General features: G+C 45.1%; 2 protein-coding genes across 7 annotated transcripts in view; one reads left to right on the plus strand and one right to left on the minus strand.

The window, feature by feature from the left end:
* The window catches only part of PATJ (PATJ crumbs cell polarity complex component), a 215077-nt gene extending 199386 nt beyond the window's left edge, over positions 1-15691 (minus strand). For 4 of the 5 annotated variants that reach the window (XM_054037446.1, XM_054037444.1, XM_054037443.1 and 1 more), the window contains exons 1-5: positions 15426-15689; positions 8683-8740; positions 8428-8594; positions 6294-6488; positions 3976-4115 (exon numbers count right to left, since the gene is read on the minus strand). In XM_054037446.1, the coding sequence (XP_053893421.1) occupies positions 3976-4115; positions 6294-6488; positions 8428-8594; positions 8683-8704 (524 nt within the window). In that variant the 5' untranslated portion in view covers positions 8705-8740; positions 15426-15689. Of the gene's footprint in view, positions 1-3975; positions 4116-6293; positions 6489-8427; positions 8595-8682; positions 8741-15425 lie in introns of all 5 variants that reach the window. The other variant, XM_054037445.1, reaches the window with a different exon arrangement.
* A 3503-nt stretch (positions 15692-19194) lies between these two features.
* Positions 19195-25193, plus strand: part of TM2D1 (TM2 domain containing 1) — a 38843-nt gene continuing 32844 nt past the window's right edge. The window contains exons 1-3 of one of the 2 annotated variants that reach the window (XM_054036850.1): positions 19195-19443; positions 21880-21953; positions 25014-25122. In XM_054036850.1, the coding sequence (XP_053892825.1) occupies positions 19289-19443; positions 21880-21953; positions 25014-25122 (338 nt within the window). In that variant the 5' untranslated portion in view covers positions 19195-19288. The remainder of the gene's footprint in view (positions 19444-21879; positions 21954-25013; positions 25123-25193) is intronic. The other variant, XM_054036848.1, reaches the window with a different exon arrangement.

Below are 25193 nucleotides of genomic sequence, written 5' to 3' on the forward strand. Positions count from 1 at the left end.
TTTGGGTGGCCAACCTCAGCCATGTAAAAGGGCCTAACTTTCAGAAAGTGCTGAGCACATGTCCTCTGATAAAGGGGCATGATTTTTTTTTTTTTTTTTTTTTTTTTAAGATGGTCCCAGAAAGGTGGGCAGCCACAAATTAAGACACCCAAACTACTAGAGAGACAAGGTGGGTGAGGTAATATCTTTTATTGGAACAACTTCCGTTGGTGAGAGAGACAAGCTTTCAAACTTAAACAGAATTCTTCTTTGGGTCTGAGAAACGTACTTAGGTCTGGTCTACACTACAGACCTGCATCAGTATAACTAGGTCACTCAGAAGTGTGAAAAATCCACACCTACTGGCGACGTAGTTACACCAATCTAACCCCCCTTGTAGACAGCACCTCTTAGGGAGGTGGATTAACTATGCTGACAGGACTCCCATCGGTGTAAAGCTTCTTCTTTAAAGTGCTACAGTAGTGCAGCTGTGTTAATGCAGCATTTTAAGTATAGATCTGCCCGTGGAGCGTCACAGCTAAATGCAAAGTGGGTCAGATTATTTAGCATAAGTAGTTAACATATATTTCAAGGGACCATTCAAGGTGAAATGGCCCATTAACACCCCTCCAGTCATAGGGGAAGAAAGGAAAACAAATTGGGGGTGGGAGGGTTTAGGTGGGTTACCGATTATTGTAATAAACCATAAATCCAGTGTCTGTATTCAGTCCATGATTTTTAGTATCTAGCAAAATTATGAATTTAAGCTCCCACGCTCATCCTTTGAAGGTGTTGTGCAGGTTTCCTTTGAGGATGAGGACTGAGGCTTTGTCTACACTACTGTGGTAAGTCAACCTAAGTTACGCAACTCGTGGCTTAGGTTGACTTACTGCAGTGTCTACACCGTGCTGGGTCAACGGGAAACACACTTACCGTACTCCTCTCATTCCCGGTGGAGTACCGGGGGTTGACCGGAAAATGCTCTGCCATCGTTTTAGCGGGTCTTCACTAGATCTGCTAAATCGACCGCCGATGCACCGATTATCGGAGCATCAATGCTGCAGTAGTGCAGACATCGCTTGAAAGGTCAGTGATAGCGACGTGAAGAGGGTTCACCCACATAGTTATTATAGGGGTATTTCGTGCAGTGTGATAGGGATGTGTAGGACCCATGGATCTTGAAAGGTGTGTTGTGGGGAGTGTTGATCATTGTAACAGTGAAGATATGACTACAGGTTTTGCATCTGTGGTTCAGGCAAGGTCTGGTGCCACTTTGAGTTCATGTGTCCTAGTCTGTGGGGAGCTTCCTTCTGATGATGAGCTTGAGGAGGATGGGGGGGTTGTTTGAATGTCAGAAGAGCGGGGTTAGAAAAAATTTCTTTCCAGATGTGGTCCCCATTCAATAGGGGTTATTGTTTGAGGATACCCCAATATGAGTTCCAGTTTGGGGTGATAGGTGACAGCTAGAGGTGTGTGGTCAGAAGGAGCTTTATTTCTGTATTGAAGCACGTTCCCTTTGGTATTTGGGTGGCTTATTCCATGATGCAATCTACTTCTATGATGGAATGTCCTTGTTTGGTGAAGTCGGTATTTAAGCGTGTTAAGAAATATGTCCTGGACTTTCTCCTTGGGGCATATACTGTGGTGCCTGTCTGTAGATAACAGATTTCTTGGTGCATTTTGGGGTGGTTACTGAATCTGTGAAGGTAGGTGTGGAGATCAGTGGGTTTCTCGTATACAGTTGTCTGCAGTATTCCATTGTTGAAGCTGATTGTGGTGTCCAGGAAGTTGATTCTCTAGAACATTCCCACTGTAGCAAGTAGAATGGATGTGTGGTGATTGTTGAAGTTCTGGTGGAAATCTGAGGGAGTTTAGATATTTTCATCCTCTGGACAGACTATCAGGCATATCATTGGTTTCATAGTACATCTCTCCAAAAATTCTTCTTCAAGGTGGCCAATGAAGAGATTAGTATATTGGAGCCATCCTAGTACCCATGACTGTACCCATGGTTCGACAATATGTTTGTTGTTGAATATTAAATTATGTGTGAGGATGAATTTGGTCAGGTGTTTGGGGTTGATAGCTGAGGGTTGTCGATTATCTTGTAAATATTTGATGCAGGCAGCAATGCTGTCACTGTAAGGGATGTTGTTAATGTAGAGGAGTTTCTGGAGGAAGTTGGTTGTATCCTGGAAGAAACTGGCCCTTTGTGTGGTGAGTGATTTGAGGATGGTTTCTATGAATCTCAATATTCATTCAGTAAGATGCTGTGGCCATATAGGATGTGTCTGCCTGGGTTCTCTGGTGTATGTATCTTGGGAAGCATGTAGAAGGTCCCTGGGGGATGAGGTTGTAGAGTATCTCTTGAGGTTGTTTGGGGAAGGATTTCATGATATCCGTAAATTCCTGGGTAAATTGTGGTGTGGGATCTTCTTTGAGCTCTTTATAGTAGGTAGTGACACAGAGTTGTCTCTTGCCCTCGTTAACAGAGTCATCTTGGTTGAGGACTAGGATGGCGCCCCCTTTTGTCTACTGGTTTGATCAGTATTTGGTAGTTGAATATCGGGACTGTATAGCTGTCCTCTACGTCAGCGGTTCTCAACCAGGGGTCTGCAAGCCCTTTCAGGGGGGCCACGGAGCCCTGCCACTGAAACCCGGTGCCCCGAACCCCAGCACCTCCCCTGGGGCTGAAGCAGAGAGCAGCACAGGGCTGAAGCTGCAAGCCCAGGCACCTCATTTGGGCTGAAGTGGGGAACGGCACCGGGGCTCGGCACACCCGCCACACATGGAGCTGAAGCAGGGAGCGGTATGGGGGGCTGAAGCCGTGAGCAGTGCAGGGCTGAAACCCCGAGCTCCCCACGTCCCCCTGATGCCAGGAGAAACCTTGAGCCCCTGGGCAGAGTTGAAGGGGCACAACGGTGTTGCTCCCCAAACTGCAGTACCTTATTCAGAGTGGGGTAGTCCTGGGGGCAGCTCAACACACACACCCTGACCTCCTCTTTTCCCTCAGCCCCTACCCTCTGGCCAGATCCTAGGCAGGAAGACCGAGCCAGGCAGTGAGGGGCAGCTGCTCCTCTGGCTGGTGGTGCCGTGGAGTGGGCAGCTGTGGCATTCCCCCATCTGCTGCTGCTGGTGCCTGGGTTGCATCTGCTCCTCAACTCCCAGCCTCCTTTGACTGCTCACCCAGCCAGTCAGAGCTACTCAGGCATCTCCAGGCCCAGCAGAGCCCTCGGGGAGTAGCCACCGGCACACAGCCACCGACAGGTGGGTGGCCAGGGCTGGAGGTAGCACTCCCTCCCTGGACCCTGCTATGCAGAGCTGGGCCAAGCCCTGCCAGCCCTTGTTCCCCTCCCCACACCCTCCCATAGAAATCAAACTATGCCTATACTCCAGGGTCCATCCACCGGGCCCCAGAGTTTTTCTAGCATGTTGAGCGGGGCCTCAGAAAGAACCCCTGCTCTAGGTGATGGAGAGATTGTGGGGGTTAAGATGTTTGGTAAGGATTTCATAGTCAATTTTTCCCCCACAGAAATCAATGTAATGATCAAGAGTGTGGTTTCGTCTGCTGTAGCTGTGACACTCTGAGTTCATTTCCGAGACCGGAGAAGAGCTCTGTATAAGCTCAAAAGCTTGCCTCTCTCACCAAAAGAAGTTGGTCCAATAAAAGATATTACCTCACCCACCTTGTGTGTCTAATATCCTGGGACAACACATCTACAACACTGCATACCCAAAATTATTTTTCACTCCATGCATCTGATGAAGTGGGTTTTAGCTCATGAAAGCTTATGCCCAAATAAATTTGTTAGTCTCTAAGTTGCCACAAGGACTCCTCGTTTTTTTCCAAAATTATTAGTCAGTTTTTGAAATCTTAGCCAGTGTTTTTCTTGCAATTATTTTTTTAAACACGCAAAAAATCACAATTTTGCCACACTTCTGAAAGAGGATTTTAAAAAATAACGGTTAATAAAACACAACTATGCATATTCTTACCTGGCAGCTATGCTTCCTGGTTGGATTTCCTTGACAAAGATACCAGCTTCTCCCACCGTTTGATTTTTAAGGGCAATCACACTAAAACCAAGACCTCCAACAGATGGTTTTTCTATATCTATGTATTCTATTTGCCTGCCCTAATAAAAAAAGGGTTAATTTTCAACACAGTAGAATGATCTTGTTTAAAATTTATGAGTACAAGGAGAACTAGTCTTTCCCCTTCAAAATTCTGCATATTTTTATTATTTTTTTTAGAACATATGTTATTTCTATAAAACTCTCCTATTTATTATTTTTCATATAATAGAATGCAGTATATACAGGCAGCCCAAGGTTATGAACCCTCAGGAAATTTAAGAGCTGCTTTCACACTTCATTCAGATTATGAGATGAATTCCAAACTGGACAAAAAGTATGAACAAAATGCTGATTAATGAAATTTATTTAGCATTTCTGGAAATATTGCATAACTAAACCAAATAACTTGTGTTTTGGCTGCTTTTTGCTTTAGAAAGGATGAGTTTTTAGCTCTGTATTCAAAGGCTATGGTTTTTAAACACATTTTTTCCCTCCCCCTGTAATTTCACACTTAAGAGTAACCAGTTGTTTTTTTCCCAACTGTTCTGTTTTTCAGTTCCAGTACAGAGTTTCTGCGTTTGTTTACTGGCATAAAATACCCATGAAAAAATACTTTAATCACATCTGTTTTATTTAAAATAATGTTCAGTCTTTAACTCAACCAGTAAAAGATTTAGCTATAATGGCACACTAATGAGAAAAGTTGTGCTTAAAACACTACAGTTACATTAAGGTAGTCAATTAGAAACAGTTATTTAATATAGAAAGGAATGACTAACCAATTAACCCAACTGATGAAAACAATGCCCAGGTCTAAATGCATAGGGTAAGCCCAGTCCTACATGGCTGGATCCCTGTGCCTGTTCAACAATGGCTCTGCATATATAGTGATATCACGAATATGCTACACCACCTATGTTCATGAAGTTAGTACCAGTCTGACTAGGTTTTAAAATCAAGTTGTATTAAAATTAAATTAAGGGGTATATAAAATGTTTTAAATCACTTTCACTGTTAATATCTCTGTGTAGTGTGACAGCTGCCCCACTCCTGGAGAACAGGGGTTAAAACAGCCAAGCTAGGCTGACTGGGGAAGCAGCCACAGCTGGGGCCAGCCCAATCAGGGCCCAGCTGACCAGGGCCGGCTCCAGGCACCAGCTTAGCAAGCAGGTGCTTGGGGCGGCCATTCTGGAGGGGAGCGGCACGTCCAGCTATTCAGCGGCAATTCAGCAGAGGGTCCCTCACTCCGGCTCGGAGTGAAGGACCTCCCGCCAAAGTGCCGCAGATCGCGATCGCGGCTTTTGTTTGTTTGGGCTGCTTGGGGCGGCAAAAACCCTGGAGCCAGCCCTGCAGCTGACCCTGATAAAAGGGCTGTGGGCCAGGAGCTGTAGGACTCTCTTGCCAGCCTTGGGAACTCAGGGTATAGGGAACGAAGCAGGGCTGGGGGAAGACAAGAGGAGCTGGGGAGCTCCAGCCTGGTAAATCCCCAGGCTGCGGGCCTTGCTAAAAGGCCAAAACAGGTACTGGGGTGGCAAAGGTTACAGCCCGGGGTTAGGCAGAGGCAGCTGGCCTGACCCCCTTGCCAATGATGAGTGGCCATTCCAGACTGCAGTTTGCCCCAAGGAAAGGGGGCTGGATGATGACTGACAGTAGCCACTGAGGCAAGGTGGGTTTAGAGGATTGGGGGTTTCCTTGGGAGGGGAGACCAGAGGGCAGAACCTCAAGGTAAGGGGCACCGGGGTCTGGGAGGGACATAAGGGCCTGAGGCAAATGAGACAATCGGCCAGCAGCAGGCGCTCTGAGTGCTGGATGAGCTAATTCCTGAGATGACCAGCAGGAGGCGCCGTGCTGGTGAGTCATCGCTTCACTACACGTTCCTATTCAGCAGGTTAAAATTCAAAACTGAAATTTTTTCAGGAAATGTCTATTTCCCATGAAATTTCATCAATAGGCAAAATAATTATGGTTTTCGCCAACTGAATTTTTTCTGTTTTGGGGTATTGATTATCAGATTAAAAAAAAGTCAACAAAAGCGAAATATATTCCATTCTTGTCAAAGTTTTTCCACCGCGGGGGAATCCCAACCAACTCTACTCTCCTACTGAGTTATAAGACATCACGCCCCCAGATACAGTACAGAAAGTTATGTTTGGCAATCTATTGCAACACAATGTATGCAAAAGAATTAACATTTGTTGAAAATAAGTTTAAACACACTGGCCATGACAGGACTTTACCTTTGCCATCTGTTGGATCATCATATTGAATTCATCAGCTCCTAGTTTTGGATTGAGTGGATCTACTCTGGGTCCAGATGAATTATAAGCCATATACATGTTCCCATTAGTAATGGATCTGTCAGCATCAAATACTAGTAACCCTCTCTTAGTAAAATCAAAGTCCACTGAACGGTCTGAAGGCATGTAATTGAGCTGTTATAAAAACAGATTTGCAGGTATAATATTTTGTACAAAACCAGCCATATAAACAATTTATCAGCATTTTAAATCAGAATATTAATACCTAGTACATACATCAGGATTACCTAAACTATTTCACCAAGTGTGTGAAAGGACTAACAGGAACAGGCACTTACTAAGGGACGACATCTAATTTGCGCACAAAATAAAAACAGGCGGAAAAGAAAGAGGCAGAAAGAATGCAGAATCAGCTGGAGCCAGAAAAAGATATGCAGCATGACACCAGCAATAGCCAAAACAGTGTTCCTTTGGTATTAAAAAAAGAATTAAAATACAATCCCTCCATGTTTCAGCTATTTTTTAAATGAAAAAATATTTTTTCTTCCCTTTCATTCTCCCTATATTTATTACATCCCTCTTTCTGGTCTTTTCCTACTCTCCTGTTTTTCCCTCTCCTCCCCAGGAGCTAAACACATGTGGAAGGAGTGAGTGTCGAAATAGCCTTCAGACCACAGGTTAAATTTTCAAATGTACCTGGGTCACTTAGGCGCCTAAGTCCCATGTTCAAAAGAGACTTAGGTACCTAAGGCCAGGTCTACACTTGGAAAGCTTTGTTAGTATGGCTATAGCCTAGTGTGGACACAGCTTATACTGGCAAAACTGAGCCAAATAAACTATACTGGCTTATCTGCCAGTATAACTATCCTGGTAAAAGCACAATTTTGCTAGTATAATTGCATCTACACAAGGGGCCTTTGCTGGCACAGCTATGGCGGTCACAAATCATATCTCATCATACTCCTGATCAATATAGCTATGCTGGTAACAGTTTGTAATGTAGACCTGACTTAAGTCTCACTGCAAGTCAACAGGACTTATGCTAAGACACCTAGGCTGGGTCTACACTACCCGCCTGAATCGGCGGGTAGAAATCGACCTCTCGGGGATCGATTTATCGCGTCCCGTTGGGACGCGACAATCAATCCCCGAATCAACGCTCTTACTCCACCAGCGGAGGTGGGTATAAGCGCCGTCGACGGGAAGCCGCAGAGGTCAATTTTGCCGCCGTCCCTACAGCGGGGTAAGTCGGCTGCGATACGTCGAATTCAGCTATGCGAATTTGCGTATCTTAAATCGACCCCCCCCGTAGTGTAGATGTAGCCCTAGGCACTTCTGAAAATTTTATCCCAGGTCTCATGAGCCTTCCTTGATTCAGTTATTTCAGCCAAAGTGTGTTACCACTCAAGAGTGCAGGAAAGCAGAACCAACAGCAGAAGAGCCACTTGTGCTTTCTCCAGTTCACAGGCCACACCTGTGTTCCCCCTGGCTGGGTCTGGTCCACAAGCAACAGATTGCACATGCTATAATTGCTAGGTGCTGGAATTCAATGTATAGCAACACCAGTCAACTAACAAATGCAGAAGCTTTCCCCTGGGAATTACAAATGTTGACATGCCAAGCAGGAGAAAGAGTTCTCTCGCTCAGGAGTATGTTTAAAAGGAACCTGAACAAAATCAACTTTTTGAATAACGATTCTGAATATTCCAGGTATTCATTTGTTATGCACTTGCCACAAACTCTGCTCCTAGATGTATTTCCATGTACATGCAAATAGGTCTTCTACGGCCATGTGGATAATGACAGGACACCTGCAGAGACCACTGGCACCCAGGGCATGCAGAATTAATTCCTGATTTTAAGTTCACGTGCCTGGCTCAACTAGCCCTATGACCTGAACTGGGTGTACAGGTGAGCATACCACAGGTACTCAGATCCTACAGTTATGGGAGCCATAGCCCAGTTAAATACCAATGTGGCAGAAAACAGAACATTCAATCACCCAAGTCACAGTTTATAAAGCCAAATGGCAGCCTCCCCAGTGATACAACACCTACATACCATATTTTAAATTTCTAAAAAAATATTGCCAAAAATGTAACTTGCAACTTACTTGCTCCTTCAGTTGCTTGATGGACTGCTGAAGGGTCAGTATCTGATTAAACAAAGGGCTTCTGAGTGTGTTACATAAAATAGTCAGGTTTTCATTCTGTGAAGTCTCCCCTCTCTCTCGCAGTTTCATTTGCAGACGATCAAGAATTTGTAGCACCTGCTGCTTATCTGATACACCCCAAAATAATACAGATTAGAAATCTGGCTCATAATTCTCTCACTACTCAACAAAGATAATTATTCTTAAAATATCTACCTGCTGCAGGATTTTCAGGCATGGTGAATTTGATCTCTTTGGAATCAGTCAGAATAACCTAGATGAAGTTAAAAAAAAAAAAAAAAAAAAAAAAACCCCAACTAAGAAACCAAGTGTAAACTAAGTTATACCTTCCAGCAGATTGCTTAAGAGACAGAGTCAACTCACAGTAAAAAAAAAATTTTTTTTTTTAAATCATTGCTATAAGTAACATGTAAGATTACTATAATCACTATTAGAGGAAAAACTTCTATTTTTCATTGTGTTTACTTCACTTACAGTACTGTTTACTTTGTTACAATCAAATGCAGTCAGTTTCATGGCTACTTATAAATAGTCACCAAGTTTCCCGTTTGTTTGGGCCTTTCACACAGCAACAAGGGAAAAAAATGAATTTTTAAACATAGAAAAATGCAACTGTAAAAGACACAGAAATGGCAGGAGAGATTGAAAGACAGGTATGTTACAGCAAACTATTTTAAACTTGTTTTTAATTGACTACATCTTAAGCTGATGTCCTTTCAAAATATACAATTATTTAAAAAACTACTTTTTCCATTGTTATTTTAATTATTGAGATACTGGCAGACTCCTCATAGTTATGGGTCAATCCTACAATCTGATTATGTGGGTGGAACCTTACACCTGTGCGAAGCCCCTCCAAAATCAGTGGTGCTCCACCCATACAAAATATATTGCAGAATCAAGGTCTAAAATTGGTCTAGTTGATAAGGCATTGGGCTTGATAAGGAAATCTGAGTTCTATTCCCAGCTCTGCACCATGAACCTGCTGCATGAACTTGAGCAAGTCACATCTCCTCTGTCTTAGTTATTTAAATAAGCCCTTTGGGGAGGGACCATCTCTTACTATGTGTATGTTCAATGCCTAACACAATGGGACCCTAATTTTGGTTGAGGCCTCTAGGTAGTACTGTTATAATAAATAAATATTAGCGTTTGCAATATGTTTTGTGAGACGATCAAGTCCTTATGTGCATATCATCACCTTGCATTTATATAGGGCCTGGCATGCTGAGGGCCACCAAAGCAGTTTACCAACTTAAACAGATACATAGTATACACCTGACTTTCCAAAACCCTATTATCCAAACCTCTGCAGTATCTGAATCCCCATGGGGGACAAGGAAGGGATATGGCTAATGCAGAGGTTCGGATAATAGAGCAGAAACTCCTGGATGCGGGGGAGGCCACCCTGCTACTGAATGGGTCCTGTGAGAGCACAGAGAGCCCTGTGCAGCCCCGCTGTCACAAGAGCGCATGAGCAAGGCTGTGACATACAGTTGCCAACTTTCTAATGGCATAAAATCAAACACCCTTGCGCCGCCCCTTCCCCAAGGCCCCGCTCCTGCCCCACCCCTTCTGAGGCCCCACCCACCTCTCACTCCAGCCCCCTCCCTCTGTTGCTCACTCTTCCCCCACCCTCACTCACTGGGCTAGGGCAGGGGGTTGGGGAGGAGGGGGCTTCAGCTGGGGGTGGGGGCTCCAGGGTGGGGCCAGAAATGAGGGTGCAGGAGGGGATGAGAGCCCCGGCTGCGGGTGCAGGCTCTGGGGTGGGGCTGGGGATGAGGGGTGTGGGGTGCAGGAGAGGGCTCAGGGCTAGGGCAGAGGAGTGGGATGCGGGAGGGGGTGTGGGCTCCAGGAGGGAGTTTGGGTGCAGGAGGGGGCTATGGGATGGGCCGGGGGTTGGGATGCAGGAAGATGGTGCAGGCTCCAGGAGGGGGCTCAGGACTCAGGCAGAGGGTTGGGGTGTGGAAAGGCATGAGGGATCTGGGAGGGAGTTAGGGTGTGGGTGGGAGTTCCGACTGGGGCAGGGAGTTCAGGCTCCAGGTGGTGGCGCTTACCTCAGGCGGCTCCAGGCCAGCATGTCCAGTCCCTAGGTGGAGGCATGCCCAGGCAGCTCTGCACAGTGCATGCTGCCCATGCCCCCCACAGCTCCTATTGGTCATGCTTTCCCAGCCAATGGGAGCTGCGGAGCCAGCGCTGGGGGCGGGGACAGTGCATGGAGCTTCCCTGATTGCCCCTCTGCCTAGGAGCTGCTGGGACATGCCAGCTGCTCCTAGGAGCTGTGTGGACCCAGGGCAGGCAGCAAGCCTGCCTTAGCCCTGCTGCGCCACCACCCGGACTTTTAAAGGCCCAGTCAGCTGTGCTGACCAGAGCTTCCTTTTCGACCAGGTGTTCCAGTCAAAAACTGGATGCCTGGCAATCCTACCGTGACAGCAGAGCTGCAGAGAACTTCCTGCGCTGCCACTGGGCCAGTGACACCTGATCCTGCAGGAGCAAGGAAGGCTGCAGTCCTGGTGGGGCGGGGGAGAGCAGAGTCCTAGCCAGGGGCCTCTGCCTTCCACTACACCTTGCGCCTGCAATAATCAGAGGGCAGGAGCAGTAGCACAGGGCGCCATTTGCAGCCCAGCTGTCAATCCTACAATCTGATCATGTGGGTGGAACCTTATACCTGTGCCGAGTCCCTCTTGATTATCCAAACTCCCTATTATTCAAATAAAACCTGGATCTCCCATGTTATCTGGATAATCAGGAGTATACCGTGTGAGCAATAAACAAGACTGATTCATTAACAACCAGCCCCGCTGAGGAGAGGTTTGTGATGATTTTGGTCAGCCTGAACAGTTAAGATTTCTGGTGGAATCCATACAGACCTTAGTGGTTTGCATGGCTTCTACCTATAACCAAGCAAAATGTGGTGTTTTTAAGACAACGTACAGATTTGGTGGGGGAGGGTGTCACTTTAAACCAAAACTCATAGCAAAAATCAGGGACTGCAAACCCATGTGACCCATAACCCAAGAAAGGTTTATGAAAATCCCTCTGGACTGAAATCTCTGAGCACGGCAAAGCTTTATTCAGGATACTTTTACTTTTCATGTGAAATACTGCACATCCAAAGGCACAACTGCGGTCTAATTCCACACTGGGCTTTGGTCCTGCATCAACTCAGAAGAAAATACAACAGATTGAAGCACTAACACCACTTTCTCCTATATTCCAGGCCTGACCTTTCTTAGCTTGATAAACCTCATAAGATACTTTCAAACAGGGAAATTTTACCTGCACACACCCAAACACAATTCATAGGAGCTGCAAAACAATCCCATTGTGGAAGTAACTTGAAAACACCTTAAAGACAGCTCAAACACAGGAGCTGTCACACCACAAAATAAATCCAATCTGGCAGGAAACCTGAAGACTCACTAAGGAAGCAGCACATATTCAAGAGAAACCTCATCTAGAGGCTTGTGTTGATATGGTCTTGAAGGTGAATCATGTTTCTGTTGTAGTGGGTAGAGGGACAGTAGTTATGACATGGGGTCAGGATTCAAGAGAGAAGGATTAAAGCAGAAAAAATGGGAGTGTCCTTTTGGCTCCACCAAATATGCAGAAGAGCCCAGGAGAAAAAGAATCAAATGAAAATTTCCACTTACAGCCTTAAACTGTTGACTGGAGTTGCTAAGAGCTATTGCAGAGGCAGCTACACGCCAGTGGCAGTTGAAGCAATCCTCATGTACAATCTGTCTGTCCCAGTCCAGTTTCCGTCCCATCCCATTCTCCTCACCTCGCTAGTTCTAGTCTCACCTCCTCAGGCTTTTCATCCCTGGCTCCTCATCTGTTCCAAGTGCTAGTCATTTCGCCCAACCATTCTCAGTTCTCTCTCTATTCCCTGACTCCTTTTCTCTGGTCTCCTCCTCTTTGCTTCCACCCCAGTTTCCACTGCAACTCCCATGCTCTCTAGCTTCCAATCCTAGACTCTCCTATCAGGCTTCTTGTCCCATTTTACACTGCCCTTCCAACCCATCCAGAGCTGGATTAGCCATCACTGAGCCCTAGGAAACCACAGGATTGCACCTCTGTTCATGTTGTCCCATGCCACCCAGGATGATGGTGCAGCCAGGCCAAATCTGAGTGAATGCCATTGCGACGTGATGCACAGGGTCTCAGCACCACTCAGGTTTGGGCCCTCATTTCCCAACAAATTTGGGCCATAGGCACATGAGTAGTTTGCCTATGCGTTAATTGGGCCCTGGTCTTATCCCCTGCAATCCAGCTCTTGTCTCCTCTGCATTCTAATCAGGAAACTTTTCTTCACATTGCCTGGGCCCAGCAGGTTGCCACTGAGAGCACAGGAGAGGCAGGTTCCCTGCTTTCGGTTCCAGGGCCAGTATGATTTTTCAAAAGGTTTATAACTGGGCAAATTTGGGCAGATTTTTCATGGGGACAGCAAAAGACACATCCCTGATACATCTGTTTATACACAAACAGTGTAGTTCATGGGTTCTCAAACCTTTCCATGTTTTAAGTTCTCATGAGTACCTCCCCTCTGATTTGCAATTGAACAACATCTTTGTGGCAACTACAGCAATTACTCATGTAATATTAGGAAAGTATTCAGTATTTTTCAGTGCAATTTAGCAGCTGGAAACAAGGAAGGACAGTATCATGTGACCAGCCAGCTATCTGCAAACCACCAGCAAACATTTCACTGAAGAATGCAAGGAGCCCATGGCATGTGCAATGCACTCAAGTCTGCAGGGTGTGACACTCTAATTTAAATTGGAGTAACATCCAAAGTGTGTTAGGTACTGTCCAAACACAGATGCAGGCCAGGACTACACTTTAAAAAAGAAAGAAAAAAAAAAAGCTCACCAGTATAGCAATATGAGCAAATCCTAGTGTGGACACAACTTATTCAGGCAAAAAAGTGCTTTTGACAGTATAGCTTATACCAGTTTGGCAACTGAAATAAGCTACATCAGAAAAAGCACTTTTATGCCTGTAGGACTGTAGCTACTAGGGCCTTTGCCAGTATATAAGTGCCACACACACACACACACAAAAAGTCACACCCCTAAACAACATTACTATACTAGAAAAAGTTAAGACCTGGCAAAGATAGTGCTCTGTCTGAAAGTGCACAGAATTTTCTGAACGACTCTGGAATCCTGCAGAAGGAAAGAAGCTATTTTATACAGCCCTGTGACAGGATAATGTTACCTTACACAGTCCAGGAGCCAACACACCTAATCAGCAAAGAATTACGGCTTTAAAAAACAAGACTTTCATCAGGTTATTGTTTAAGACAAAAAGCATACAATAATCAAAAATATGGACAGTTCCTGCCACAAATTTACGGCTGTGTCTTCACAGTCGAAGAGATGTGTGTTTTCCACCAAGACATCTATCTCAATGTAAAGTCCTAGTGGAGTAAAGGCACAGGTAGCAGTTACTTTGATTAGCTACAGTGAGTTAAAAATTACGGTGTCTTGTTTCCACTAGGACTTTACATTGAGCTAGATGTCTTGGTGGGAAAAAAAATCTCTCGTTTGCATTGGAGATGAAGTCTATGTCTAAAGACACATGGGGCCTGGTTTTCAGAAGTGCTGAGCACCAACTCCAGCCAAATCCATGGGAGCCAGTGGCGCTCAGCACCTCTGAAAAATTATGTGAAAAGAGAATACACGAAAAACTGGAAAGGTGCAGATAATGGTTTTACTTTCTCCTCCCAATCCCCCCACAATAATCAAACTAATTTTCCTCAGATGTAAAAATGAAGAGCCCTTTACATCCTGGCAGCTACATCTACTCGCATGCAGCAGGGGCAGAGATTGGGGGGGAAATTATGAAGTTTTGCCCGCCCAAACCAGAGTTGATGGGGGGGTCACACAGGGTCACGTGCCCCTATATCTCTGCCTTCCATTTAGCACAGAGGTTTTCAAATGAGGGGAGGGGTGTGTGGAGGAACACTCATGGGGACTAGGGTGACCAGACAGCAAATGTGAAAAATCGGGACGGGGGTGGGGGAGTAATAGGAGCCTATATAAGAAAAAGACCCCAAAATCAGGACTGTCCCTATAAAATTGGAACATCTGGTCACCCTAATGGGGGCAAGCGGTAACTCCAGGCAGCTCAGGACAGCCCCACACGGCAGGACTTGGAGAGGGTGGCCAGGTGGTCAAAAAGGGAACCTGACAGTGTCCAATCAAATCTACTGACTGAACACCCAAAGTCTGTTTTTTAAATATTATAAAGTTGGGAACCCTATCTCCGAGCCCTGCCATACGGGGCTGGCCTGAGCTGCCTGGCGTCACCACTCCCCACCAAACGTTCCTCCATGCCCCATCCCCAGTTTGAAAACCTCTGAGATAAATGGAAGGCAGAAATCTGGGGGTGGCACATGACTCTGTGTGCCACCCATGTGTCATTTCTGCCCCCCCAAACTAAGCTTATGACAGAACCCTCTGATCATTTCCAGAGTGACAGAAGGTGATCAGCTCCCCATTCCTAAACCAAGCACGTCTTGGACAGGATAGGGAGTTAAAACCAGAACCAGCTGGCCAAACCCCTTTGGAAAGAGTGGGGCTGCTGTTGAAAAGGGCCTTGAATCTGAACTGTCCCGGATTGGGAGTATTTTAAACACTATGTTGATCGTGGCACTATTAAAAAGTGCCTAGACCGATAGCTCAGCCCCTGGCTCATCAGGGCTTTGCAGAGCCAAAGCCAGTCCTGCCCGAACTTCAGTAGATTTGGGGTGCTTTCGGGTGGGGATTGGTGAAACTCAAACTTTCAGGAAGTTCCTGACCTGCCCAGTCCCAGACACTGTTCATTCCCCCTTCCCACCCTCGGGAGTGTTAACCAGCGAAGGGGCAGGAAACGGCCGGGGGGGGGGGGGGTCCCTGTCTGTGGGGAAGCCAAGCTGCCCCCGAGTGTAATACCTGGTCCGCAGAGGCGGGTTGCAAAAGGCCTGGCTGCTCCCGGGTCGCCGTCTGCTCTGCGCTCTCACCTGGGCGGAAGCGAGCGGCTGGATTTTGACCGCACCTCACCGTCACCTGCAACACAGGAAATCAGCCGGGCGGGCGCCGCGTACGCACATACCCACCGCGCTGCGGGCCGCGGGCGAGCTCCGTGCGGGTCTCAGCGCAGGACAGGGGGACTCGAGGAGAGAGGACTCGGGAGGGGGAAAGGGAGGTAGGGAGAGAAATAGGGAACGCGGGGAGAACAAGGGGTGGGAGAAGGGAGTGGAGGGAGACAAGAGGGAAAGAAGGACAAGAAAGGCACAAATTATTCCCAAGCAAAGGGGATGATGGGGGATGGAGAAGGGGGGGGGGGAGTGAAAGAAATGGGTCCTTTCATTTCCAGCATGTAAACATGGTCTTGAACTCATACCAGAGTTGGCACTACAGCTGAGCGTCCTTTAACTAGGATCTCTCACTACCTGAATACCATATTGGCCCCTGATCCTGCTAACACTTACACACAGGCTTAGCTTTACTACCATGCCTAGCCCCATTGATTACAATGCCACTGCTCGCCATAGCAAAAGTACAAAAGTCAACTCTGGTAATATTTGTTGGTTTTCTTAAAGCCCCAGTGCCTGGATTCAGGTGGTTAGAGAAGAATCTCAGCTTTCATTAAAAAAAAAAGACAAAAAAAAAGGTATGTTTCTAGTCCTCGTGGCTGTGGAGGAACGCACCCTTAATAAAATGAACCCAAAGATTTTTTAAAATCTTATGAGTTTTAGAGCCAATTGCGTGATTTCTGGATGTTTGGAGTTGGCAATACCCTGAGCGCATGCAGGATTGGGGCCTTGGATGGAAGCTTTGTATTGTCCTTGAAAACATGATATTTCAGTCTGTCCATGGACAGTCACTCATAGTTGCCATTTGGAATTCAGAGGTTCACTGACTGTAATAGGGTGACCAGATGTCCTGATTTTATAGGGAGAGTCCCGATTTTGGGGGCTTTTTCTTATATAGGCACTTATTACCCCCTACCCCCGTCCCGATTTTTTACACTTGCTATCTGGTCACTCTAGATTGTAATAAAAAGGAAATAGAAAGAGGACACAAAGCCAAGCAAAAAATTCAAAAGACTTTAGGCTGGTGACGTGTTTGACAAAGAACTTTCTGAGATACCTATAAACATAGTCCATAAAAATCTGGATGGAAAGAAAGTAGTTTTAGAAGAGGCTGTTGGAAATGGTCAATCAGATCTTCATAGTGCAACAAATCAGTAGCTAGCTAGGATTTTATGTCTGTCGTTACCTGAAAACTGCAGTTGCCTGGAACTTCACAACAGCAACATAGTTAGAACTCGCCTTGTCCTGCTTTAAAGGCACTAGCTCCTACCACTTCAACTAAAGAGGAACGGCCATTAGCCATCAGCAGCATAGGGACTTGGACACACAGTTGAGTCGTTCTGATTCTAAACAGAGAACAGTGGCACACAAACATACTATATTATTATTGTTGTTTGTATTATTTTAATGCCTAGGACTCCCAGTTGTACTGTGTTCCAAAATAAAATAAATCCAAAATCGACTATTTACATTATTTGTGGTTCACAAATTGATCCCTAGTTCTTTTACATTCATGAAAATTCTCTCGTTAGCAAAGAGGCAAAGACAGGCAGAAACAAGCATTACCATTCATCTTGGATGGTAAATAATCTCAAAGGGTAAAAATTTGACCCACCATTATAAAACCAATCTGTTTTCAGAGGTGCTGACGGGTAACTGAAGCCTTGACTTGTTTTCTTCAACACTATAATTGATCAACTCTAGATGTATGTGAAATAAACTAAAAAAGAGGACAAGGTAGGCAATATGATGTTTTTATTTGAACAACTACTTTGTAATAATTCTTTGCATTTCTATAGCACCTTTATCCAATTCAGCAGCTGAAAACTGATGCTGCACCAATATGACATAGTTTGAAACAGCAAGACTCTTTTTACAGTAGTGAAGTAGATCGACACTAGGGATTTGGACAGGTGCAGGTACATTGGTGCAAGAATCCCCAGTGTATCGATAAGCTCTGTATTTATTAAAATTTGTGAAGTACTCTGTGATGCTTGGATAGAAAAATGATGGCTAGAGATGACCCTGTTGGGATTTGGAATTTGTGGTTTCAGGGAGCCTGATGTCATTTCCACACTACAGTTTTTCTAATGTTAAGAAACTGTTTTTAACACAGGTTTAAATGAGTTTGGTTAAGCACATGTCATTTTGCCATTGGACATAACTGCATTGTAAACCACATCTGGAGTTTGGGTTATTTGTTTAATCTGTATTTGCAGATGTTGATTTTAAATTGTATGGTGTGAAAAACTAGTCTGGACAGGGCCTAGGTATTTACTGATGTTAATATGTTTGTCATTTATAGTGACAATAAGAATCATTAGTTTTTTCTTTGACATTTTGAAAAGTAGAACACATTTTTATACCTTTTTGTATAATACTTGGCTGTAGGAAAAAAATGTTGTACCTTGTGGGTGTGTCAGTTAGAACCAATTATAACCTGCCTGATCTGCCATAGCACTAAAATGTCTAGCTGCATTTTATTTGTCCTGGTAAAATCGCCATACTGGGTCAATCCAAAGGTCCATCTAGTCCAGTATCCTGTCTTCTGACAGTGGCCAATGCCAGGTACTCCAGAGGGAATGAACAGAACAGGTAATCATCAAGTGATCCATCCCCTGTCACCCATTCCCAGGTTCTGGCAAAAAGAGGCTAGGGACACCATCCCTGCCCATCCTGGCTAATAGCCATTGATGGACCTATCCTCCATGAACTTACCTAGTTCTTTTTTGAACCCTGTTATAGTCTTGGAGATTTTGCTTAAAATTAACCCCCAGGGTCCAGGAACTTCTCTCCCACCAATGAGCAATGTTTGAGTTGGAGGAAAATATGAGGCAGATACACTTTTTGTTCCTCTCCATCCACAATCCCGCCAAAAATTAGAGACTTTTTTTAAAAATGACATTCTAAAAACAAACCTCTATAACAATAATAAATCACTTTGGTGGGTTTGTTTTTTGTTTATTTTTTTGGCCTGCCCTCCGGTTGGTTAGTTTTCTTAACTTTCAGGGACTGGCTGCCTCTTCCCCTCTGTACGTGTTTTCCCCCACCCCCACATATTTGTGTCTGAAATGCGCATTAAAAGGGTGGAGAGAAAAACTCCCTGTTTGTAAGTGAGGGGAACTTCTTGTTCTCTCTGCTAGTCCCTGGCCTGTTGTCAGAAGTGGATTCAAACCCACCTCCAGACTGCATCTGGAACACAGCACCTTAGCCAGCCTGACAGCTCATCCCTGACCCTGTGGGAAGGGGGATGGAATTAATCTCCCTCCTGTTCCCAGCCCCCTTCCTTCTCATTCTCCCTACCTTTGTCCCCAGCCCCTTCTCCCTCTCCAGCCTCTCCTCTCCCTTGTTATTCTATTCTTCCTCCAGCCTTCACTCCTCAGCTCACTCGCCTGCCCACCCTTCCATGTTCCCACAATGCAAAGCGCTTCGGGCACCGGCAGCCGAGCTTCCTAACCATAGAGAGGAGGGAACGTCTTGAGTGAGGGCAACCCAGCTTCCTATACTTTAATACAATAGGGACGCGGTAGCCATCTTGAGTAGGGGCAGCCTGACTTCCACCGGTAGAGGAAGCAGAGGAGGCTCGGCAAAGGGCACAGCTTGCCTTCAGCGCGATTGACACTACACGGCAGCCATCTTTGATGTGGGCAGAGTACCCAGCTGCACACTGAGCCGCCCTTCCCCGCGAGGCCGCGGCGGCGGCCCGGCTTGGTTTCCCTGATGATGGCCGGCCGGTCGAGGCGACGGCTACTGCTGCTGAGGAGGCGTCAAGCGGCAGCCCGGTTGCTGGGCGTCCTGTGGCTGGCGTGTGTCGCCGCGGAGGGCGTTGCCGGCGGGGAGCCCCCACTCAAGTGCGACGAGCTGAGGCTGGGGCAATATCCTGAGTCTGGCTGGGGCTGCGGTGGGGGGCTCGGTTACCATGGTGACGCCTGGTCTGTGTGTCTCTCTCTCTGTGGCTGCTCCCGCCTGTGTCCCAGGGCCAGCCCCTGGTGCTCCTGTCAAAGGGAGTGTGGCGAGGCTTGTTAGTGCCCCCCCTCATCCCATAGGATTGCCCCCCTCCCTCCCCGGCTCTTCAGGCCACTCTGAGGTAACTGCAGCTGAGATCAGCCTCCGTGCTGGGTGTGAGGGGTGCAAGATCTTTGCTTGGGATGGTTTGGGGGTCTCTTCTTCCCGCCCCCATTAGTAGTGAAATTTCAGAGGCTCTGGATAGTGACAGTAGCTGAGGAGAGTGACTGAGTTGGTTAATAGGGGAACAGGAGTACTTGTGGCTGTAGTCCACGAAAGCTTATGCTCTAATAAATTTGTTAGTCTCTAAGGTGCCACAAGTACTCCTGTTCTTCTTTTTAATAGGGGAAGTGAGAGATTCTTTCCTGGGGTTTGTGGTTGGGTTTTTTTTGGGGGGGCGGGAGAGAGGGGTCTCCCTTTTGTTTTGTTAGCGTTCAACTCACCCGGAGGTGATGGTTCTGCAGGACATAATTCATTTGCAAAATTTGGGAGGAAAGAGATCAGCCTGTAGTTTTGAATCTGCAGACTGTGGTAGGTAGAAATATGGGGGTGACATATTCCTGTTGGGAAACTATTGACTGTTTAAAGGGGGTCACATCTGGCTTCCACCTTCTCCCTCCAATAAGTTAATTGTTGATAGTTTTTGACAATTGCTGACATTAATGGAGATCAAAAGGGGAAGGTAAGCAAGGAAAAGTTGACTTCCCATCCTGCTTTATTTGGCTCTTGGAGTTCAGTCTTCGGTAATATAAGTAGGAAGTTTTACAATTCAGTCCTTGTTCAGGATTAGTCTGGTGCAGATGTGTGAGAGTTTATGATTTTCAAATGATCACTTTACATTCTGTTGGGTGGTTTTGGTAGGTGGAACCTCTTTTTAACCAAATACTTGACAGCGAATCAGTCATCAGTTGATAGACTACTGGTGTGCATTGACACTCATCCTAAAAAGCAAGGAAATAAAAGCTGGTTTTGAGGTGCTTGATTTCCCTCTTTTCATAGAGAAGGTTTTTTTACTCTTCTTATAAGAGTTAACCACTTACATTTCCTTTAGGCGATATTGGTAACAGCATTCAAACGTGCAGCCTAGGAAAGTGTGTTTCTGTATTACAGTAACTCCTCACTTAAAGTCGTCCCGGTTAACGTTGTTTCATTGTTACGTTGCTGAGCAATTAGGGAACATGCTCGTTTAAAGTTGTGCAATGCTCCCTTCTAACGTCATTTGGCAGTTGCCTTCTTTGTCCACTGCTTGCAGGAAGAGCAGCCCGTTGCAGCTAGCTGGTGGGGGCTTGTAACCAGGGTGGACCGGCAGCCCCCCATCAGCTCCCCCTATCGGCTCCCCATTCCCCTAAGTTCCCTGTGCTGCAGCCGCCCAGAAGGCTATCAATTGCAGGCTATCAATTGCCAGCAGTTCAGCCCTCTGCCTTGGAGCTGCTCCCAGAGACTCCTGCTTGCTGTGCAGGGGAGGGGGGGTCTAATGTCAGGGTGTCCCCCTCCTCCCTGCTCCTGCACCCCACTTACCCCTTCTCCATATAGAGCAGGAAGGGGACAAGGAGGGAGAGAGAGACATAGAGAGCTTGGGGCAGCTGCTGTCTCAACTTTCTGATCCACTTAAAAAGACAATGCACTTAAGAGTGGGTCAGCTTACTTAAAAGGGCAGTGTGCATCTCTCTCTCCCACACAAGGGGTATGTCTGTCTCTGTCTGCTATGCTGTCTCCCCTCCCTCGTGTTTGTGCTGCCTTGTGTGAGAGGCTACATTAACAACAACGTGTTGACCCCTGAGGGCTCAGCCGAGTGCTAGTTCATCATTTAGCAGCAAGGCATTCCCTGAGAAATATCCCTTCCTCTTCCACCCTCTAACTTCACCACCTCAACCAAGCTTCACAATTATCATAGTTGTGAACAGTATTAAATTGTTTGTTTAAAACGTATACTGTGTGTATATCTATATAATATATAGTTTTTTGTCTGGTGAAAAAAATTTCCCTGGAACCTAACCCCCCCATTTACATTAATTCTTATGTGGAAATTGGATTCGCTTAACATCGTTTCGCTTAAAGTCACATTTTTCAGGAACATAACTACAACATTAAGCGAGGAGTTACTGTATAGCAAAGTAACAGCTCTGCTATAGTTAAGATTGAGAGTAGCTTACTGTTTATTTTCAGTGCTGTATGAGACTAGGGGAAGGAAAACTGACTGAACTGAGAGCTCTCAAATCCTAGGTGGGTGAAGAGGGTGTAGTACGTTGAGTTACAGAACAGTTAGAGTTTGGTACAAAAAAATGGTTTTCCTTAATTATTTGGACATATATTTGTGAAGATCCCAAAATAGACAATAGCACGCAAGAACCACTGAATTGTACAAATCACACAGCAAATGGTAAGGCTTTCAGAAGTCTAATATACATTCTGATCAAAGGATTTTATCAAGGAACGTGTTCAACTCATGCCCTTGTAGATCTGCAACTTGGTTATTTTGAAATGTAATGCAATATTATTACTGAATTCATTTTGTATGCAGTTCCATTGAAAGTATAGAGAACCTGTATGGGTTTATTTTGTTTTCAGTAGAGCGTTAAATAAAATGCTTAAAACACTGGCAGAAATCAGCAGAGCCAAGTCCAGTAGTTTGTTTAGTGTTTGGGTTTTTTGGGGGGGGGTGGGGGGGTGGGAGTTGGTTGGTTTCTGTAGATCTCTTTGACTTGGGATATATACTCTCTAGGTTTCTACCTTTCATAAAAATTAAAACAAATGATCCCTCCCACTTAGATTTAGTATATATTTACTAAAAGAACAAACTTCAAACTAGAACCGCTTTGAAGACCTTCATGTTCTTCAGTTATGACGTCTTAAGAGAGTACTCGACTACAGGTGACTTTTGATGTTATTAAGCTATCTTTTTCTGGAGGTGACATATATGTGTGTGTTGGAATTAAATTACCTGGTAGTCACCTGAGTGTCACCAGTAAAAATACTTAAATTAGTGACTCATTTCACTTAAAATAGTGTTCATCTTGTAAGATGTTCTCAGACTGAGTGAAGTAGTAGACTCTGACAGTTATAGACCTGGGCAAATAATGCAAAAAAAATGTTCTGGAAGCACTCAGATTTAAAACTGAACACACTTTCTATGTTTGTACCCCTCTGGCATTCACTTTCCACAAATATTTGAATGATAATTTTACTCACTCAGATGGCTACAGAAAGCTAATTTCAAGCTGTAGAGCATTCACAGATATAGTATTAAATATTAGGGGGGAGAGGATTTCTCGTTACAGCAGAGGGACAATTCTTGATCTGAGCCCTGGCATACAGGAAACAAACTGGAAATAAAAAATTCTGCAAACCTGATTATCTTCTCTGCTCTGAGAGGGTCCATGCTCCAAGTGCTCCTTCAAGCCCTGCTCCTGATTATAAGAGTGAACAGAAACAATACTATATGGCTTGAGACCTGTCACAACTAACAAGTTATTGAATAATTTACAGCTAATTCAGAGTAAATTTGAACAACAAAGAAACTCCAGGAAGTTGTTATAAGCTCAGGCATTCGGTTAACAGATTAATTTTTTGTATTAATTTTAATTAATTCACCAAGTAAATTGTTCTTTGTGAATTATTTGCTCAGCTCTAGGCAGTGTTAAGAAAATCCCAGACTATTTACTTGCTCCTTTTTTATTCTAAATGGACCCTGCAACATCTGTTGTCTCTTCCTCCAGAGTGGCATCTCAATAAAAAGTTAAATCCATATGTGGCCATATAATCTAATCACATTGGGGTTGCCAGAAGCTCCAGACCCTATTCTGAAATACCATTTTAGCCCCCACCAATCCTGTGAACACAGATGTTTAACTTCAAGTACATGAGTAATCCCACTGAGTTGCAGGATTGGAGCCTTAGTGATGTCAACATTTTGGATGATAATCTGTGGCTTTTACCATTTGAATAAATTACTGCCCTGTTCTTTACGTAGATCAGAAAACCACCTTCAACCTCTTTGTTTCTTAAACAAAAATACAACTTTGTATCTACCTACCAACCTACGGGACTTATATGGCCCCCATCACTATAGTATATGAGTGCCTCCCAATCTTTAATGTATTTATCTTCATAACACCCATGTGAGATAGAGTTGTACTGTTATCTCCATTTTACAGATAAGAAACTGAGGCATTGAGAGACTTAAGTGATTTGCCCAAGGTCACACAGGATATTTGTGGCAGGGAAGGAATTGAACCTTGGTTTCCCACAGAGCAATGCCCATTACACATTCATGCAGAACCAGAATGGGTCTAACATAGCATTCAAAAGTCCACCTTTGCCGCAGAATCCACCTACCAGACTTGCCTAATAACTGAGTTTTTAGTCCCAGTCCAATTTCTAGTGGCAATCTCAGAAAAAAGACTACACTATCTTCTTGCCCCAGGGGCTACTGGAACAATAGTGAAGTTTGGAAATTAGTGGAGAAATGTAGGCGATGGCCTTTAGGTTTGTCAGGCTAACATAATTTACAAGTACTGAAAGTCAGAATTAAAATAAAGGAAAAAGACCTGAAATGTTGTCCTGCTTAACGCCTGATTTCAGCATTAGAAAGTGGCAAGTTGTGAATTCAGGTGGGGTTCTGCAAACTTTAGGAAACATCACTTTTTCTAATTCTTAACCTTAGCAGTTATCACTTAAAATAAGAAAAACAGTATTTCTCTCTAGTTTGATGAGGAGAAACTGACCAAATAAAATGCACTCAAGCAATTAGAATGCTTTAGCATAGAGAGAGAAAACATTTAAGTTGGCTGTGCTGGTTTCTGCCATTCCCACAGTAAAATGAAAACTTTAAGGATCTAGAAATTATAACATTTAGGTGAGTCATCTGATTTGTGTGTTTGCTTAACATTTATCCTGGGGGGGAAATTAATGCAAGACAGGTTATAGTATCTGTTCAAAAGACCCAGTCATCAGTCAAACCCAGCAGTGTATTGTATTGGGTATCTGCACTTCCATATGCACCGAGTTCCTAATCTGCTAGGGGGTGCTCCACCCAGGCCCCGCCCTCACTCCACCCCTTCCCCCAAGACCCCATCTTGTTTCTTCCCACCCCTGCTCCACCCCTTCCCTGAGCACGCTGTGCCCTCGCTCCCCTCCTCCGTGCCTCTGACACCGCAAAAGAGCTTATCTGCAGTAGGAAATAGGGAGGGAGAGGGAGGCGCTGATCTGCAGGGCTCGCTGGTGGGCAGGAGGCGCTGGGGAGGGGGAGGTTCTGGTAGGGGGGCTGCTTTTTCCCGTCGTGCTCCAGCCCCGGCGCACCCATGGAGTTGGCGCCTATGTGCACTTCAGTGGACAGGTAGAACTTATCATTTCTTTCACTCTGCGTTTTTGGAATCTCAATGTGCACCGTGGTGCATGGCCTGTTATAGCTCAATTTAAATAATCTACATTGTGTCCTCAGTTCCATGTCGTCCAGCACCAAATATTACTTGTAAGGATCACAGTGGCAATGAAAACAACTTTACTGGAAAGGAAGTTGGATTTTACAAACCTATTGCATGTCGTAATGTGTAAGTCAATTATTGTGCTTTGTTATACGTTTGCCTCAGTTTTTATGTTACTAATTTTAAATGGTGTAGCA

The sequence above is a fragment of the Malaclemys terrapin genome, chromosome 8 (assembly GCF_027887155.1).
Source record: "Malaclemys terrapin pileata isolate rMalTer1 chromosome 8, rMalTer1.hap1, whole genome shotgun sequence".
Classification (NCBI taxonomy): Eukaryota; Metazoa; Chordata; order Testudines; family Emydidae; genus Malaclemys; species Malaclemys terrapin.